Source organism: Carassius carassius, chromosome 42, assembly GCF_963082965.1.
Source record: "Carassius carassius chromosome 42, fCarCar2.1, whole genome shotgun sequence".
NCBI lineage: Eukaryota > Metazoa > Chordata > Actinopteri > Cypriniformes > Cyprinidae > Carassius > Carassius carassius.
In genome coordinates, this window is record NC_081796.1 from 22,975,727 (window position 1) to 22,991,608 (window position 15,882).

Here is a 15,882-nt window from a genome sequence, read left to right on the forward strand (position 1 = left end):
CTGGGCCTTAATTGTTGGACAGCATCTCAGGAACACTGGATGAACCATCAGATCTTGTCCAATCAGACAGAGGCACCAGTACAATCTCATCCCCTGGTTCAGAAGAGCAGCAGTTTCCTTATATGGTCAGTGCAAACACCAAATATGAAGTGTTTCATTACAGAGACACAGAGATAAAGAAGGAGAGGGAACGAGAGAGTGTGAGGCTACTGGGAGGAGGTTCACTCTACTTTATAAGACGTGTGTGCACATAAAAACACAAATAGACACATGATAATGGTTTATATACATAATTCTTTATTGGTATGGTGCTCAAGAGTAAGCACTTCATGTTATAAGTGACTTCCAAAAATACAAGAAGACAGGTCTTCATCACTGCATGGCTGCATCACTACAAGAAAGGAAAGACTGAAAATTAATAATTTTGTATGTTGTTTGCATTCAAGTAAAATTAAATTCCATTTAGACCCTATAAAATGTTTGTCTTTTACTAAATGTTTATCAGATATATGTACGGAAGCTATATACATTATGTATGGAAATCGGAAATTTTGAGATAAAAAGTTACAATCACCTTTTTGAATCATTTGTCAGAAACAGAAAGAAAAACAATTGTTAGATGCAAACTCAGAATTCTGAGAGAAGAAATTCAGAACTGCAAGATATAAACTATTATCAACAAATTATTTTTTAGGGTCATTAAGTTTAATTACATTTATTTGAGACTGAAGAAGAAAACAAACCTTATTCCAACTGGTTATTTTTGATTGAATGTTGTAATGAATTTTTCAACTGAAAAATAAAATTACATAGTTAACAACACGTTGGGACATTATCATTATCAGATCCAACTGTTCTGATGATGAGAGTATACAGTAAGATGTTTCTTACACTTTTAATAAAAGCTACAAAGTCCAGCCTGTCTGGTTTGCAATTAGCCTCCCATTGGTTTTGACAGGAGAACCGGTGTGGATCTTGACATGCCCCATGACAGGTGCAGTGATGATGGACACACCGCTGTGGACTGGATGTGATGGGTGGCAGGCAGCACTGAATGGCCACGCTCCTGGTTGAGGTGGGTTCTGAATGGGGCGTATAAGAGGGTCTAATTCGCAGTTGGGTACACAGCTGAGACTGTTCATCCATGAGCCGATTCAGCTTCTGCAAACATAACAGTACAAGGATAAAAGAAATGCAGTTCTGCTGTACTGTATATTCAATACATTGCACTGCTGGAGGATGTTGGTGGGTTAAAATTTCGTTTGTAAGAGTTTTGCCCCATATTTAAATATTTGGATTTTTTTTTTGCCCCCAAGCCCTATAGTTTCTGATCCATAAGTCATATTTAATGTTTAGTTTACAAGTATTAAATACCATTTTAATGCTGTCATCATAGTGATGTACCAGATCAGACAGCTGCTGTTCAAGCGTCCCGGCTTCATGCTTGACAGCTGCTCGTAGCCTCAAAACATCTTCCACTTCCTCCCTGAGACACAAAATCAGCTTTAAACACTGCAAAATACATGCTATTGAGGAGCACTTTTAATCAGCGAGATACCCGTTATGACGGTATTCGTTATCACCTGTGGGAATCTGACAGAGATCCGATCACAGATGCTTGCTCTTCTTCTAGTCTCACTTCAATTTCTGTCAGAACTGCCTGGAACTTCCTCAAACATTTCACCATGTCTTCAAGCTCATCCAGAGAGTACTGGAAAGAGAACGAGAAAGGTGTGATCCCTTCTGGGAAAACAAGGTCTTTAAAAGTAGTTAAGGTGGTTTATTGCTAGAGGCTGATTAAAACACGACCAACTGATTAACCGCCAAAACCAGCTCAAACCAGGGTTATTATAGTTAACAAAATACAAACCAACAACAACAAATAATCATTAGCGTTACTTGATATTAAATAAATGTTAACTGAAATAAAAAAAAAAACCTTAATCCTAATTTAAAATCTTAGCTAGTTGCCAAGACTACATTTCTCTTTCTCATTTAGTTTAACTTGATGCACTAAAATAACTCAAATCTAAATAAAAATGAAAAACGAACTAAAATGAAAGTGAAAACAGAATAAATTTCAAAATATATTGAGGTCTCTCTCATACTAAAATAAAACCGGCTTAAACCATGGGGTTTTAGCAAGATTTTCATGTAGCAAGGAGTATTTAGCAGTTTGTGACCTCTGACCTCCAAATGCAGGTAGCTTCAGTTGAGTGTTTGTAAGTGAGGATGTGTGTTGAAGGGGATTCTGGTGCGTGTGTGCTTAAAGGCTGTGAAGATTCTGAAGTGGTCAGTGTTCACTGTTTTCCATTACACAAATGCAAATGAACCATACAAATTCAAATGAGCCTTATTAAACATAAGCAGCGCACAGCTTTTTATCTCTTCAGGAAGAAGAGTTTTACCCAGAATAGAAATTTTTAACCTTAGTTTGTTCTTAAAAACCCGAGGAAAGATCTACTAGTGGTAAAGAACCCAAGCTTCAAATGTGGAGCTCCTCTCACATATGATGGAACCAGTGTTTTTTTGTTTGTTTTTTTCTTCCATCAAACCAAATATAAAAACAATGGGCAACAGCAGAACACATTTCTCTGAAAGGTGAAATTTCATTATTACATCATCATAGAAAATTGTTTACACAGGAATTCCTAAGTAAACTGCCTATGTATTGAACTGAATGCAACATTTGTGTAAAAATGGTTTAAATTATTTACAAAGAACAATTTTTATAAATGTAACCCCCCGATGGATGATTTATAAGGATACACTAACAACAAAATTCTGTCAAAACAGCAAAAAGACAATAATTACTTACAGCAAATGTTATGGCCTATAACCAACACATTCATTCATGTATTTATAAAGCACCAATAATATATGACCAATATTAAAAATGTATACTATTTTGTATATTTTATACTATTTTGGTTACATGAAAGAAACACAAAATAGTTAATAAAATGAAATTCTAGAACTGAATTTAGCTCACCAATGATACAATGTAATGTACAGTATAAAACGGGATATTCATTTTGCGATTGCCTACAGATTACATTTAATAGTGTTAATAAAATACATTTTTTAAATATTAATTTAAGGGAGCGTTGGGGAAAAGCACATGCAATTAAATATCCAGGACTGGCCAAATATTGATTATATATACATAAATATATATATATATATATTTAGGGCGTCATAGTTGATGATTATAGATAATGATTTTTTTGGAGAGTAAATTCTACTTACAGGCAGACTGGGGGACGGCTCAGGTTGAGGTTTTGCCCAGCCATTATTGTGGCCGATTTGGGACCCGCAGTAGAAGCATCGCTGCGCCCCTGCCCACAATACGCCCTGCAGTCTGTGATCCTCCTCCTCATATGACAGTCCCGTGTCCAAAGATATTGACCGTGTGCCCAAACACCCAAGATCTCCAGAACATTCCTCATTGTTCCATAAGTGAGGTGGAGATGTGTCCATAGATGTGAACGGCGTCAATGTGTTAGGTGTTTGTGCTGCTCCTGAGTCATTATCTGTGATCACATCAGAACAGGACTTCCTGGAGAAAGACTCTCTCCTGAGTTTGAGCGCTGTGGGGGAATTGTGTCCAACGGCTGCATCAGAGGTCCCAGTTTTGCCCTGGGTACAAGCTGGAGATTCCTGCATCAGATCCAAAGCTGGATCTTTTTTGTCCAGCTGAAGATTATTTGTAAAGTTATCCACAACATCTGTCCTCAGATTAGTAGGACTCAAGTGCAAGTTTGTCTCGGCAGATTTCAATTCCTCAAACAGGGAAATGCCTTCCCTATAAACACGTCGGTCTGGACTTCCTGATCCTTGCAGTAGGTTACAAATTTCAGTCTGATAACTGACGGGATCCATTTGAACAAAGTATGCTAGAGTGTAAACACCATTATTGCTAACTTTAGTAATATCTGGTGATAAAGAGTTTTCTTTTTCACTTATTATTTTCCTCAACTCTCTTGAGTCAAACACAGTTTCAGAGTCTGCTGTTCCCAGAACAGTTTTGCCAGAGTGTGCCATAAGCGAGTGTTTTTGGTTTGACTCTGTTTCACAGTTCTGTTTATCTGTAGAGGGATCCTCTGTTTCTCGCACTTCTGATCCCCTTTGTTGATCCTCTGTGCTATTTTGTGATATTGCATTCAGCATCTGCAAAATGCAGAAACATCATGGGAAATCAGACAAATAAAGACACCCAAGCAAGTATCCACATTGCTTAAAGCCTGCTCCACTAGAAGCACCAAATCTAACAGTAAAAATAATGGCTATTGTACCCAAACAGGTTTCCCCAACACTGTGCTGTCTGTTTTGTTTAAACAACAGGATCCTGTGTCATACTCAACACTGGTTGAGGTTAGCCGCTCACGTCAAAGCTGCATTTACTTGTTCAAAAATACAGTAAAATAGTAAAATATTATTAAAATTTAAAATAACTGCTTTCTGTTTTAATATATTGTAAAATGTAATGTATTCCTGTGATGCAAAGCTGAGTTTTCAGCAGCCATTACCCCAGTCTTCAGTGTCACATGATCTTTCAGAAATTATTTTTATATGCTGATTGGGTGCTCAGTGTTGAAACCGTTGTGTGGAGGAGTAATACATTTTAAGAAAATATATGAAGATATTTTAGAAAATATTGTAATATATAAAAATAAAATAAAAAGAAAATATTTAGAATTTTTTTTTCCTATCACAGGAAAAAACAAAATAGAATAGCAGATACAAACTACTAATACCATTAATATAGGTACTCAAACCTTCTGCAGTATGTAAATAAAGAAAGAGCTGAAACACGTCTTACCTTCATGAGCTCGGGTCCAGGGTTGTTTTGTTGGGACAGCGCAGGTATGAAGGGATCCTCAAGGAAGCCGCTGCTGTCTGATTGACAACTGTTCGTTCTCATCACATAAGACCCGATTCTTTCACCTACACGGAAACAAGATCTATTATCCTGCAGCCACATATCACAAGCGTGAAGAACACTAAAGCCTCTTGATCAGACTAAACAAACAAGTCCATATTCCGCAGTACTGTGGTTAGGTGGATATTACCTCAAGCATACAGCATGTAGTTCAAGTTCAAGTTCATTTCATTTGTATAGCACATTTACAACAGCCACTAACCTAAGGCTAAGCAGCAGCCTGCTGTACATATGAAAATGACTGAACAATCGCATGAGTAATTTGCATAATATCAGAGATGGAAATTGTTCTAAGTAAATTATTTGAATTCATACCGTGGCTTTTAAAAACGTTCGTTTTTCAGGAAGCAAAAGGAACAATATTGCATTTTAAACTTGATCTTTTTCTGAAGAACAGGTGTTAGCCTACAATGCTAGGGGTAGTTAGCAGGGCATTGCTATGCTGTTGCTATAGTGTCCTAAGTGGATGTTAGCACATTGCTATCTAGTTGTTTGGGTGTTTTTAAAAACAACATGCACCTCCAGGATCCACTGGACCATTGCAGCTCCCAGGAACACTTCCTTCGTCAAAACTCTGGATCTGAGAAAAAGTCAGCAACATTAGAAAGGGAACAATGTGGAAGTAAATACAAAGGACATCACTGCAGATCAATAATAATTAACCTCTTCCAGCTCGAAAGATTCAACAGGCTGTTGCAGACTCTCTTTGGTTGAAGATGGGAGAAAATCAAGCTTCAGAAGGTCTGATGTTCCTCTTGTCGTCAAGCTGTTTAGAACCGGCTCATCTGCCTCTGAAATAATGCTTTGCTCCTCTTCTAGTGGGGAGAGACAGCTGTTGTCCGACATCCTTGTGCGTTTGGAAGGGATCCTTTTATCTACCATTGGCATCCCATATGGGCCGGACAGGGCTGAGGAGGTCACAGGATGGGGCGTGTGCTGGTTCTGTAACGTTTTGGCTTGGCTGAGGCTTTTCTTGGAGGCTCTACGCAGAATCATGGCCATGCGTTTTCTCCTCTCCCGTGCCTCTGCAGACATCTGGGAGGCTGTAGACTTGTCCGCATCCTGAGTATTTGCACCGACCAGAGAGGTGAAAGTTGTGGTGATCTGCTGAAGAACCTCAAGTTGCCTAAACCGATCTGAACGCCGGGAGAAAAAGAGATAGAAGGTTTCAAAACTCTTGACTTACGTAAAACTATGCTTATCTTTATACTTTCAACACACTACAGCTGTACAGGAAATGATTGTCAACTTCAGCTTTTTGCTGTTTCTCATGTAATATTTAAACCACATTCAACCTCTGAAAACACCTATGGGACGATAATCTGCATCAGTCCAAATGGTTTTAAAGGGGTCATCGGATGCCCATATGATATAACTTCATATGATTCTTTAGGGTCTAAATGAAAAGTCTATAACATACTTTGGTAAAAAAAAAAAAATTAAATGGTAGTGTAAAAATGATTACCCTGTCAAAATGAGCACTGTTTTTAGCAAGCCATTCTAGGTTAATGAGTTCTGCTCACCCCAGCCCTCTCTTCTGTGGGCTGACAAGCAGTACTGTTTACTTTAGCCGCGAAACTTGCTTATTAGCACATATTAGGAAAGGCAATTTAATAAAAACCCTTATGCACACTTCTTCTGTAGATGAAGCTCAATCATGCATGATTTGCACGAACATAGACACATTTAGCAGCGAGAACAGATTCCAATGCCAAAAGTGTGGCAATAAAGAAAAGATATTTAAAAGGGTAATTCACTCCTCAAAAATTATGAATGCCTTGTTTCTTCCATGGAAAGGAAACTTTTTTAATAATAATAATAATATAGATTTCAAGCTTCACAAAGGATTAAAAAGCACCATAAAAGCGTCATTTAAATTTGGTCCATATGTATTGTGCACTATATTTCAGTTCTTCTTAGGCCTAAACTAATGTATGTTTTTTTTGTCTTTTTTGGAGTTTGACACCCCAAGTCCTCTTTCACATTCATTAATACTGAATCAGTGCCAAGAATATTCTAAAGAAATTCACTGTTTGAGTTCCATGGAAGAAAGAAAGTTTAAAACAATGTGAGGATTAGTAAAAAAAATGATTTTTTTGTGTGAATTTGAGGAAATTGCTCACTTCTGACATCCTCATTTTCAACATCCATTCGGTTCTGCTGAGCTTCCAGAAAGAGCTGAAAGCTGATTCCACGAGCGGAGGACTGGTAATTGAGGAATCGGGCTGGGATTCTCCCTCTAATGTCAGGCTCTTCAGTTCCAAAACCTAAATCCAGCAACAGTTCTTCAGGGTCATCCTCCAATATGTTCAACACGTCCATTATACTGCAAACCAAAAACCAACATTAGCAGGAATAGGCTACCAACAAATTAAAGTCTTAAAGTAAATGATGGACAGGTGGGGAAGGTTGTTGAGGAGAACCAGACCTGACGTCTGATGGTATTGAGGCATTCGATGAAATGCTGTTCCACCTGGACAGAGCAGGAGGATCTTGAGATGACCTGCGCGTGGATGACACCAGGCAACATCAGTGAATAGAAAACAAACACAGCTGACCTTCTTTTCCTACACACCAAAGCCCTCCGTCACATTTTCCTCTGTTTCACTCATTTCCGGTCAGAATCGCTCTTCTCCTACCTCATTGCCCAATCAGTGACATTCCACCTCATGCAAACCAGCCCAGCAACCCATGCGGTGGCATGTCAACAAATCAGCATTTGCATGGAAAATATGCCTAAGGTTTCAGGCAGGTGCCTATATCACGCACTTACACAGCACTCTGAATATATACACACGTACATGGTACACATTCATATAACAAATGTACCACTTCAAGTAATTTCAACCACTTTGATGTGACACAGATATGCAATGTGTATTCCTATATACAGGTTACAAAAGAGTTCTATATTCTTTATCAATTTTATTATACTTTTTGTCTGATCAATTTCAGAAAAATGTAACTAGGATACACAATATATGTTGGTACCATATTAGTTATTTTGGATATTTAATATTATTTAAAGCTTATCATATTGGCTGGTGAAAGTGAATCAAGTTATAAATGAAAAATGCTCCAGAAAAGAATTAATATTAAGTCTTTTCTTACCTCAGAAGGTCTCGTACAGACCTGAGAGAGTGTCTGCCATATAAAGATGCTGTATCAGACACAGAAAAACAGAGGAGTTCTTATAAAGATGGAAAACATCTGCGTTTTCAATTAAACACCTCCAGGCTGCGGTACAGTAGCTATATTAGGTCAATGTTCTTCATTGTTGTTTTGATGTTCTGATGTCTTCTCATAAACAACTGAACAGAAGACTTTGGCATGTTGTCAGTGACATGCTGACGTCTTCTTAAAAGTGGACCCTGATCCAAAGTGCCCAGCATATTTTCCTAAACCAGCGCCTTTGTTTAATCTCTGTGGATACCGAAGAGCACCAATCTATTTCGTCCTGTACCTTCCAAAGCACCTCATTCACTAGAAAGGGAGTGTCTGGCAGTGCAACTGACATGAATGACAGATTCAGAGGAGGTAACTTAGGAAAAGCAACTTTTCCTGGGAAGAGACAAATAGACGAGAGTCACGACACTTACTACAAATTACTTCATGCTAAGAAAACAGACAGATCCCTGAAGAAAACCAGCACACCGAGCAGAAAGAAAACAATTAATAGGTGGTCGACGTGAATATGATCATTCAGAAATAACAGATATGAAGAATGTCTGGCAAGCAAGAAAAAAAGCTGATTGTATGCTACTGTACTGTATTATGTTGCAGTATTTGACTATTTATAGTATCATTCTGCATTTATTTTTTAATTGGTTAATGAGGAAGTTATATGAGAATGTACTGAATAGTTTTGTTCTCTTTTTGTTGGGCTAAAGATAGTAGACTATAGAGATTTTAAACTACTTTTTGGAAAAATATTTTCTCAGAACTACGGGCAAAAACATCTAAACATACCTCTAGAATCTTATCTGTTGCGATTTACAGAATGTTAGAACATGTCAGAGCTTAACTTGAGATTTCATAAAGGAAGTTACTGTAACAAAGCCCCTGGTGCCTGAAGTGAAAGGTCAGCTGAAGGTAAACCTCTTCAAATTTTCCTGAAACCTCAGTAGTCACAAGGATTATGCACAGGATAAGTCAGGATATAGGATATATACTTCCATGTATATCAAAGTGAAATAAAATTAAGGCAACAATTTGCATGGCCTTTTTTGAGTTGAATTAATCTAAATGTCTTCACTGAACTTAAAAGTTGCTATGATGTAAAATCTAACAATTATTGTAACGAATATTATTCAGATTAAGTAAAATTCAGTTGTATCAATTTAAAAAGTTATATGCTAACTGCTCCATTTATTTGTGATTTAAAATTGTTTAATATTACATCCCAACTTATTTTCTCTATAAATGTCATTAGGAGAAATTAGATTTTTGTCTTAAACTAATAAGATGTGCACATCCATCACATGAATTCATGAGAAAAAACAGTGGCTAAATGTGAACTGTGCAAATGAACAGTCAGACAATGCAACCATGACTAGCCGTGCCCCAGTGCATACTGGGAAAAGAGTGACTAAGACTGAATTACAAGATAAAATTTTAATTAAAATAAATCTAACTCATCTATTGTACTAATTTTTGGTCTTTTAAAAATAAAAGTGCAGGAAAGCTGCATTGAGCTGAATTACTTGAAAACTTCAGATTGGCAAGTAAACAAAAGCACTACAATAATCAAGGAAATCTTAGAATTTGTTTGAAGAGTATCCTTAACTATAACCAACTTTGAAAGGGAAATTAAGGGTTGATAAGAATACTATTGAAGCCCTGATAGTATTAGTTGATCTGGTTGGTTGGTTGGTTGGTTTTCTTCCTGGACCTACATGGATGTTGATCCAGTATGACATGATGAACACGTAATACTTGGGTATATCATATTAAGTTTAGGCGCACTATTTTTTTCTGCTTTATCAACTCCTTATCTTTTCCATGTTACTGGACAGCATGCAGTAGCAGGTGAAGTCTATGCCATGATCTCAGACAGCAGAGGCTGGACTGTCTCACTTTCTGCCAGTGTTTGTGTTAGAAGGAATGAGAGGTTTGCCATGTTTAAAATCCAGGGTTAGCACAGGCCTTCTGAACACACACAGACTCCACATGCCACTGTATACTCAATACTTCAATAAAAAATACATCAAATCTTGATGTCAACCAACGTCACTCATTCATATCGCTCATATGTCTTGCTTCAGATGGGTATTTGGTTAAACTGAACCAAGCAATAGAAAACTTTGGAATGTTTACCCTCTACTCCCAGTGCCAGATCATCTTCTCCGCTCTCATTTGTTCTGATGGGCTTCACTGAAAGAAAAGCAATATGTTTAACAATACAGTATTTAAAAGTTTAAAATTCAGTAAGTCATGCCCTCAGGTCAGTAGGTCAGCTATCTCTGTTATAATAATATAAACCAGCACAATGTCAGCCATCACTGAGAAATGACTAACTGAGTCATGAATCATATCAGTATGTTAATAACATATCCAACTCAAAGTTTACACAGAGCTCCAGGGTTAAATGGGCATTCACAAGATCTTTGCATATGAATTCAGCTGATCACATTTACCATACAGTCAACTGAATTGAAATATACAGCAAGTATAAAGCAACAAATATACACTGAATTCCTCATCAGTGTTGCTTTTTATTTTAGCTTCTGAAACACTTTATTGTAATATGATAATTCATATAAAGATAATATAGATAATATAATAAATACAAATATAATAACATCAATATTTATACACTCCATACCAATCTCATAAGCTCATTGTTTTTTAGTTTTTTTTAAATGGGACAGGTAAACTTACCCTTCGTCTCCAGGACAACCTCTGGTTTTGCATCGTCCCTTAAACAAGGAAGTCAAATTATATTAATGACCAAAAGCTGAAATGCTTTGAAGAATCTAATCTGGGAAGAAATGCAAATTATGGCACAGTGGAGCAGCTGAAAGCTTGTGAGAAAGGTTTATCCCTAAACAAAGCCACAATGAAAGAGGCATGAACACTTGTGAGATTCAGTTTACTTGGAGATTGTGGTAAGCCAGCGCTCTACGTTGCCTTCATCACACTTGCCTGTTTAAAACAAAGGACAGCAAGACATTACAACTTACACCCTGCTTCTTTAATGTTTGAAATGTATTGCTGAGGTCTGGATGAGCCATTGAATTAGAGAGCTCCAGGGATACATGGGCGTTCACTGTGCTGCTTTGCATATTCTGTGAAGTGAGCAGGACTTCTGAGGTCTGGATGAGCCATGTAATTTCAATTTGACCAACACTAACATTGATTATCGTAATAAAATTTCCCAGTTCCCTGGCACATCTCAAACATAAAGGTCCACGAAACGGCACAACATCTCAGCTACTCACTTGTGTCTGAATTGATAACAGGAACAATATCAAAGCTATCCGTCCTGTTCCATCTAGTCCTGGAGGCCTGTAGAATTGCTCTTCTGGCGGCAGATTTACTGGTGGACATTGTTGCGGTCATGAGATTCACCCCATTCAAAAACCAACCATGGTAGTGTGCAAACACCTCAATCTGAGCTCATCTTCTCTGTACCAACACTAAAAGATACAAAAATATTTAATTCCCACCGATGATAGTCAGAAAAAACACTGACACATGCACTGATATACAGAATGAACATTAAACGCCAAACCACATTTAACATTTATGGTGTATATATATATATATATATATATATATATATATATATACACACTATAATTCGTGCTTCATTATTTATCTATGGTACAACTGGGCTAATGACTAAAACAAAATATAAAAGTACTTTCCTAAAAACCTTTTTGCATCCGAGTGCTGCAAAATTTTCCTAATCCATTGCGCACAATGACAACAGATCAAAAATGCCTGAAGTAACCACGCATATTTTAAGTTAACACTTGTGTAATATTGAGTTTTGTTCAAGGTGAATAAATCAATAGTTTTTCCGTTTCAATTGGATACGTTAAAAGATATTTGTAGTTTAAAGCCCCCAGGTTATTAGACATAAATGTGACCCTGGACCACAAAACCAAAGTCGCTAAGTCACTAGGATATATTTTTAGCAATAGCCAAAAAAAAACATTGTATGGGTCAAAATGATCGAGAATGATTTTTCTTTTATGCCAAAAATCATTAGGATATTAAGTAAAGATCATGTTCCATAAAGATATTTTGTAAATTTCCTACCCTAAATATATCAAAACTAAATTTTTGATTAGTAATATGCATTGCTAAGAATTCATTTGGACAACTTTAAAGGTGATTTTCTCAGTATTTAGATTTAGATTCCAGATTTTCAAATAGTTGTATCTCGGCTAAATATTGTCCGATCCTAATAAACCATACATCAATGGAAAGCTTATTTATTCATAATTTTAAAAAATGACACTTAAGACTAGTTTTGTGGTTCAGTGTCACAAATGTGCTGGTATGTCTGTACTAACACTGCAATATGTACAATGAAATAGGCATAAAAACACTAAAAATCTGAATAATACAGGAATATATTTAATATTTACAGTAGTTAAAAGGTTACAAAAATTGAAAGTTATTAGATTGTGCCTACAAAATAAAAAATAAAAGCTTGTTTAAACCAAACATGGTTTCTAAATTATGTGTGTACATAAAATAACTTAATAAAACAACATAATTGACAAAACTTTTTATACACTTTTTATGTGCTCTGATTGGCCAGCTATCCAGTGCTTTGTGATTGGCCGAATGCCTCAAGCGTGTGACGGAAATGTTACGCCCTTTAACATACTGCGATGCATGTCCCAGTCAGAACACTTGCGCAACAAGACAAAACAATAAAACCCATTACAAACGAGCCATTTGCTGCATCCAATATAAGCTAAGAGACTGGTTTCCTCAAGTAAGGAAAATTGGCTTCTTTTGCTCCTTTAAACAAACTTGCGAGACTAGCATATCTCAGAGGCGCAAGTGATGCATACTTCCTACATCATATGCCAGAACTGCTTCCACGTATGACAGATATCGGAAGTGAGAGAAAAGAGTTTTTATTTATGCCCCAGAGCCTGTGAGGCATATTTAATTTATATTTTATGTTTTGGACTGTTAAAGAGAAACGCCTGCCCACTAATAATAATGCTTAGAATAGCCAGAACAATTTTTATATGACTCCGATTGAATTCGTCTGAAAGAAGAAAGTCACCTAGGATGCCTCGAGGATGAGTAAAACACAGGCTAATTTTCATTTTTGGGTGAACTAACCCTTTAATTTGGCTTTCCTTTTAAAAGAAGTGTGTCTAGTTCTGTTCTTGGACAGCCGTCTTGCTCCAGCACACCTCTCTGTAATTATCGAGTGTTGAAACTGAACTTTACTGGAAGGTATATATCGCGAAATCTAATGCAATCGCGAGCAACATGATCGGATTATTTAGTTAATTATTTAGATTTTTTAGTAGGCTAGTCACAAATTCGTAGATTCTAAATAAAATAAACAAAAATACCAACCATAATAGCCTACTATATATTATAAAAAAAGAGGTAGGCTACATGATAAAACCACCACAATCCATATTGCTCGTACCAAAAATGTATGACAAATAAATAAACATTACGATTTCGTGAAACTACCAAAAAGTATCTGCATTACAAATAAACCACAGAGTAACGGTCAAAATTAGCCTATGATGAAACTAATGTCAATTTTAAACAATTATATGATCAGCAAAGACTATTCAATGCTTTTATAAAATTAGGAAAATCTAAAGTCGTGATGGACCGCAGTGTGACCGCCTTAACAAACACTCACCTGCTTTGTAGCGGAGCACATCCACACTGAACACCTGCCACAGCCCACAGCACCTCTGCTTTAATGTTTCGGATCGCTATATCTACCTCAGCTAAAAACAGAAACACACTTCTAATTTGATCCACATACAGGGAAAAAAAGCAAATAAATTGCACAAAGCAACCTGAAGCACAAAGCCGATGTGTGAAGGCGCTGTTCTCGTTCTGCTTTAATTCAGATGATTATTTACATGTGCAAGATCGAAAGAGGAATTCAGAGCTCTGCCTGCGTGCAGAAACATGATAGGCTATTTGTTGCCTAACCTGTTAGAAGGAAGTTTGGGCCATTACACAATGCTGCCATTAAACCTGTAAATCACGAGTGTGAGAAGTTTGCTAACAATACAGTCTAACATACAATTATATGTATAAAAAATGAATTGCCTGTAAAAAATTCTAATAATTAATTGAATTGAATATACATATTCTATCGTAAATTTAAACATTGTACGTGGTTTACTGTTCTTTGAAGGCTATGTATTGTGCATATAAACATATTTAGACATTAGTAAGTCACTTTGAAAATGCATTATGATTGTTGTTGCTGTTATATATTTTTGTATTATTTTATTTATTTAGGGGTTGTCTTTAAGACTTTCCCTGTGTTAAACGTATGTGCTAGCCTATATATGGTAAAAAATGTTAACTTGACTGCAGTTCTGTTCTGTTCTGAACCACTAGATGTCACTAAAGGTCTAATCGAAATACATTGAACGCTGCATAAACTGATGCCTCCACCCTCAATAATGTATGCCACCACGCATAATTAAGCTATAAAATGTGCGTCAGTTTTTCCCCAGGATAAAAGGCGGAAACTAGATCATTTCTCTGTGTGAATTAATATTCTGTGCACACCATGGACCAGTAAAGTATTCACAAACAACTAGGTAGGTGACTGGCACAGATTGGGCTGCATATGCATGTTTTGGCAGAACACTGTTTGAATGCTTTGTCAAAGAAACCCAATCACTTTTAGATTTTAGAACACAAATTCTGAAAGTTTCACTGTTTTCACAACATATTTATCTGAAATGTTGCATAAAAAGGCTCAGTGTTTTGGTTATGTCTTAGCAGATGAAGTCAGTTCTTCTCAAGTTTACACAGGTGCTCTATCAGAATAACCACAGGTGTAGTTCGTCACATTAAACATGATCCAATAACATTTGACAACCACAGTTTTACAATACTCTTTGTCTTTATCAATGTAGATAGCTATACACAAGCTTATTTTTGCAAAATATTTCACTTGAATAGTGTGCTTGAGCTGTTGTTCTTTACAGTAAATGCCTTCGTTTGATACTGTATATCTAATGCAATAACATTCCTTAATTTCTACATGTGCCTTAGGTCTAAATAATTTTTGGCTCACCTAATGATTTGAGAAGTAGGCCTAAGTTCTTAATAGTGCTAATAGAAATGAGAACTCTTATACCTTATAAGTTTTATTTACTGTTTAGGAATCTTCTTTCTGCAAATCCTTGAGTGGGTTTCCAGACTTTGCGCATTCTGAGCTGGATTTGAGCACATCTGGAGCAGACGGGTGTGAAGTGTCTCGCTCCAGGGCACAAGAGCAGTTCTCCGCTTCACTTCATAGTGTGATGCTTCCCATGACATCACTTGGAGTCTGTTTCTTAAACTTTTATGAATCTCAGAGCTGAATAAGATGCTGTTATCACAGCGGTACAGCACTGGAAAAGGTTTTAAATGGCCGTATTAGCGCTTTAACACATCTCCTTCTCCCACATGAGTGTCCTCGCACAAAACAGTATACATCTTCACCTAGAATATCTTCTGGAGATTTGTGCTTTATGTGAAGGAAACAAAAGCATAGAATAAGCAAGTAGTGTTCAATGGGTTTTCTTTGTAATGGTACACGTTCTCAACGCGACATGAATATTTGAGCAGCCTGCAACTGCTAATTTAATCATTCAACATCTGTTACAATTACTCCGGCTTCCAAGCCAAAATCTGCCTACAAGATACGAATGTAGAGTGTTGTTGTTGGTAGAAAGCTTTAGAACAAAGCATACTGAGAAGAATTATTC

General features: G+C 36.7%; 1 protein-coding gene and 1 long non-coding RNA gene across 3 annotated transcripts in view; one reads left to right on the forward strand and one right to left on the reverse strand.

Moving 5' to 3' along the window:
• Positions 1 to 15,882, forward strand: part of LOC132124246 (uncharacterized) — a 252,992-nt gene that overhangs the window by 1,563 nt on the left and 235,547 nt on the right. The window lies entirely within an intron of this gene.
• Positions 277 to 14,036, reverse strand: LOC132124236 (protein ITPRID1-like). 2 transcript variants are annotated; one of them, XM_059535166.1, is made up of 18 exons: positions 13,963 to 14,036; positions 13,800 to 13,890; positions 11,383 to 11,580; positions 11,038 to 11,086; positions 10,823 to 10,860; positions 10,259 to 10,315; positions 8,054 to 8,102; positions 7,371 to 7,445; positions 7,066 to 7,268; positions 5,606 to 6,078; positions 5,462 to 5,522; positions 4,823 to 4,947; positions 3,250 to 4,170; positions 1,584 to 1,711; positions 1,375 to 1,486; positions 892 to 1,161; positions 744 to 792; positions 277 to 391 (listed from the first exon to the last, which is right to left on the reverse strand). In XM_059535166.1, the coding sequence occupies exons 3-17, from the start codon at positions 11,501 to 11,503 to the stop codon at positions 745 to 747; spliced, it is 2,730 nt and encodes a 909-aa protein (XP_059391149.1). In that variant the 5' UTR covers positions 11,504 to 11,580; positions 13,800 to 13,890; positions 13,963 to 14,036; the 3' UTR covers positions 277 to 391; position 744. The 2 variants fall into 2 exon arrangements, with proteins under 2 accessions (XP_059391149.1, XP_059391148.1); XM_059535165.1 differs by having other exon boundaries at positions 13,800 to 14,027.

Excerpts from the sequence above, each read along its gene's own strand:
- LOC132124236 (XM_059535166.1), bottom strand. The coding sequence starts at position 11,503 with ATGACCGCAACAATGTCCACCAGTAAATCTGCCGCCAGAAGAGCAATT. Across the intron at positions 10,861-11,037 it reads TGGCTTACCACAATCTCCAA|GGACGATGCAAAACCAGAGG; the intron begins GTAAACTGAATC and ends TCCTTGTTTAAG. Across the intron at positions 1,162-1,374 it reads ATGATGACAGCATTAAAATG|AAGCTGAATCGGCTCATGGA; the intron begins GTATTTAATACT and ends TTATGTTTGCAG.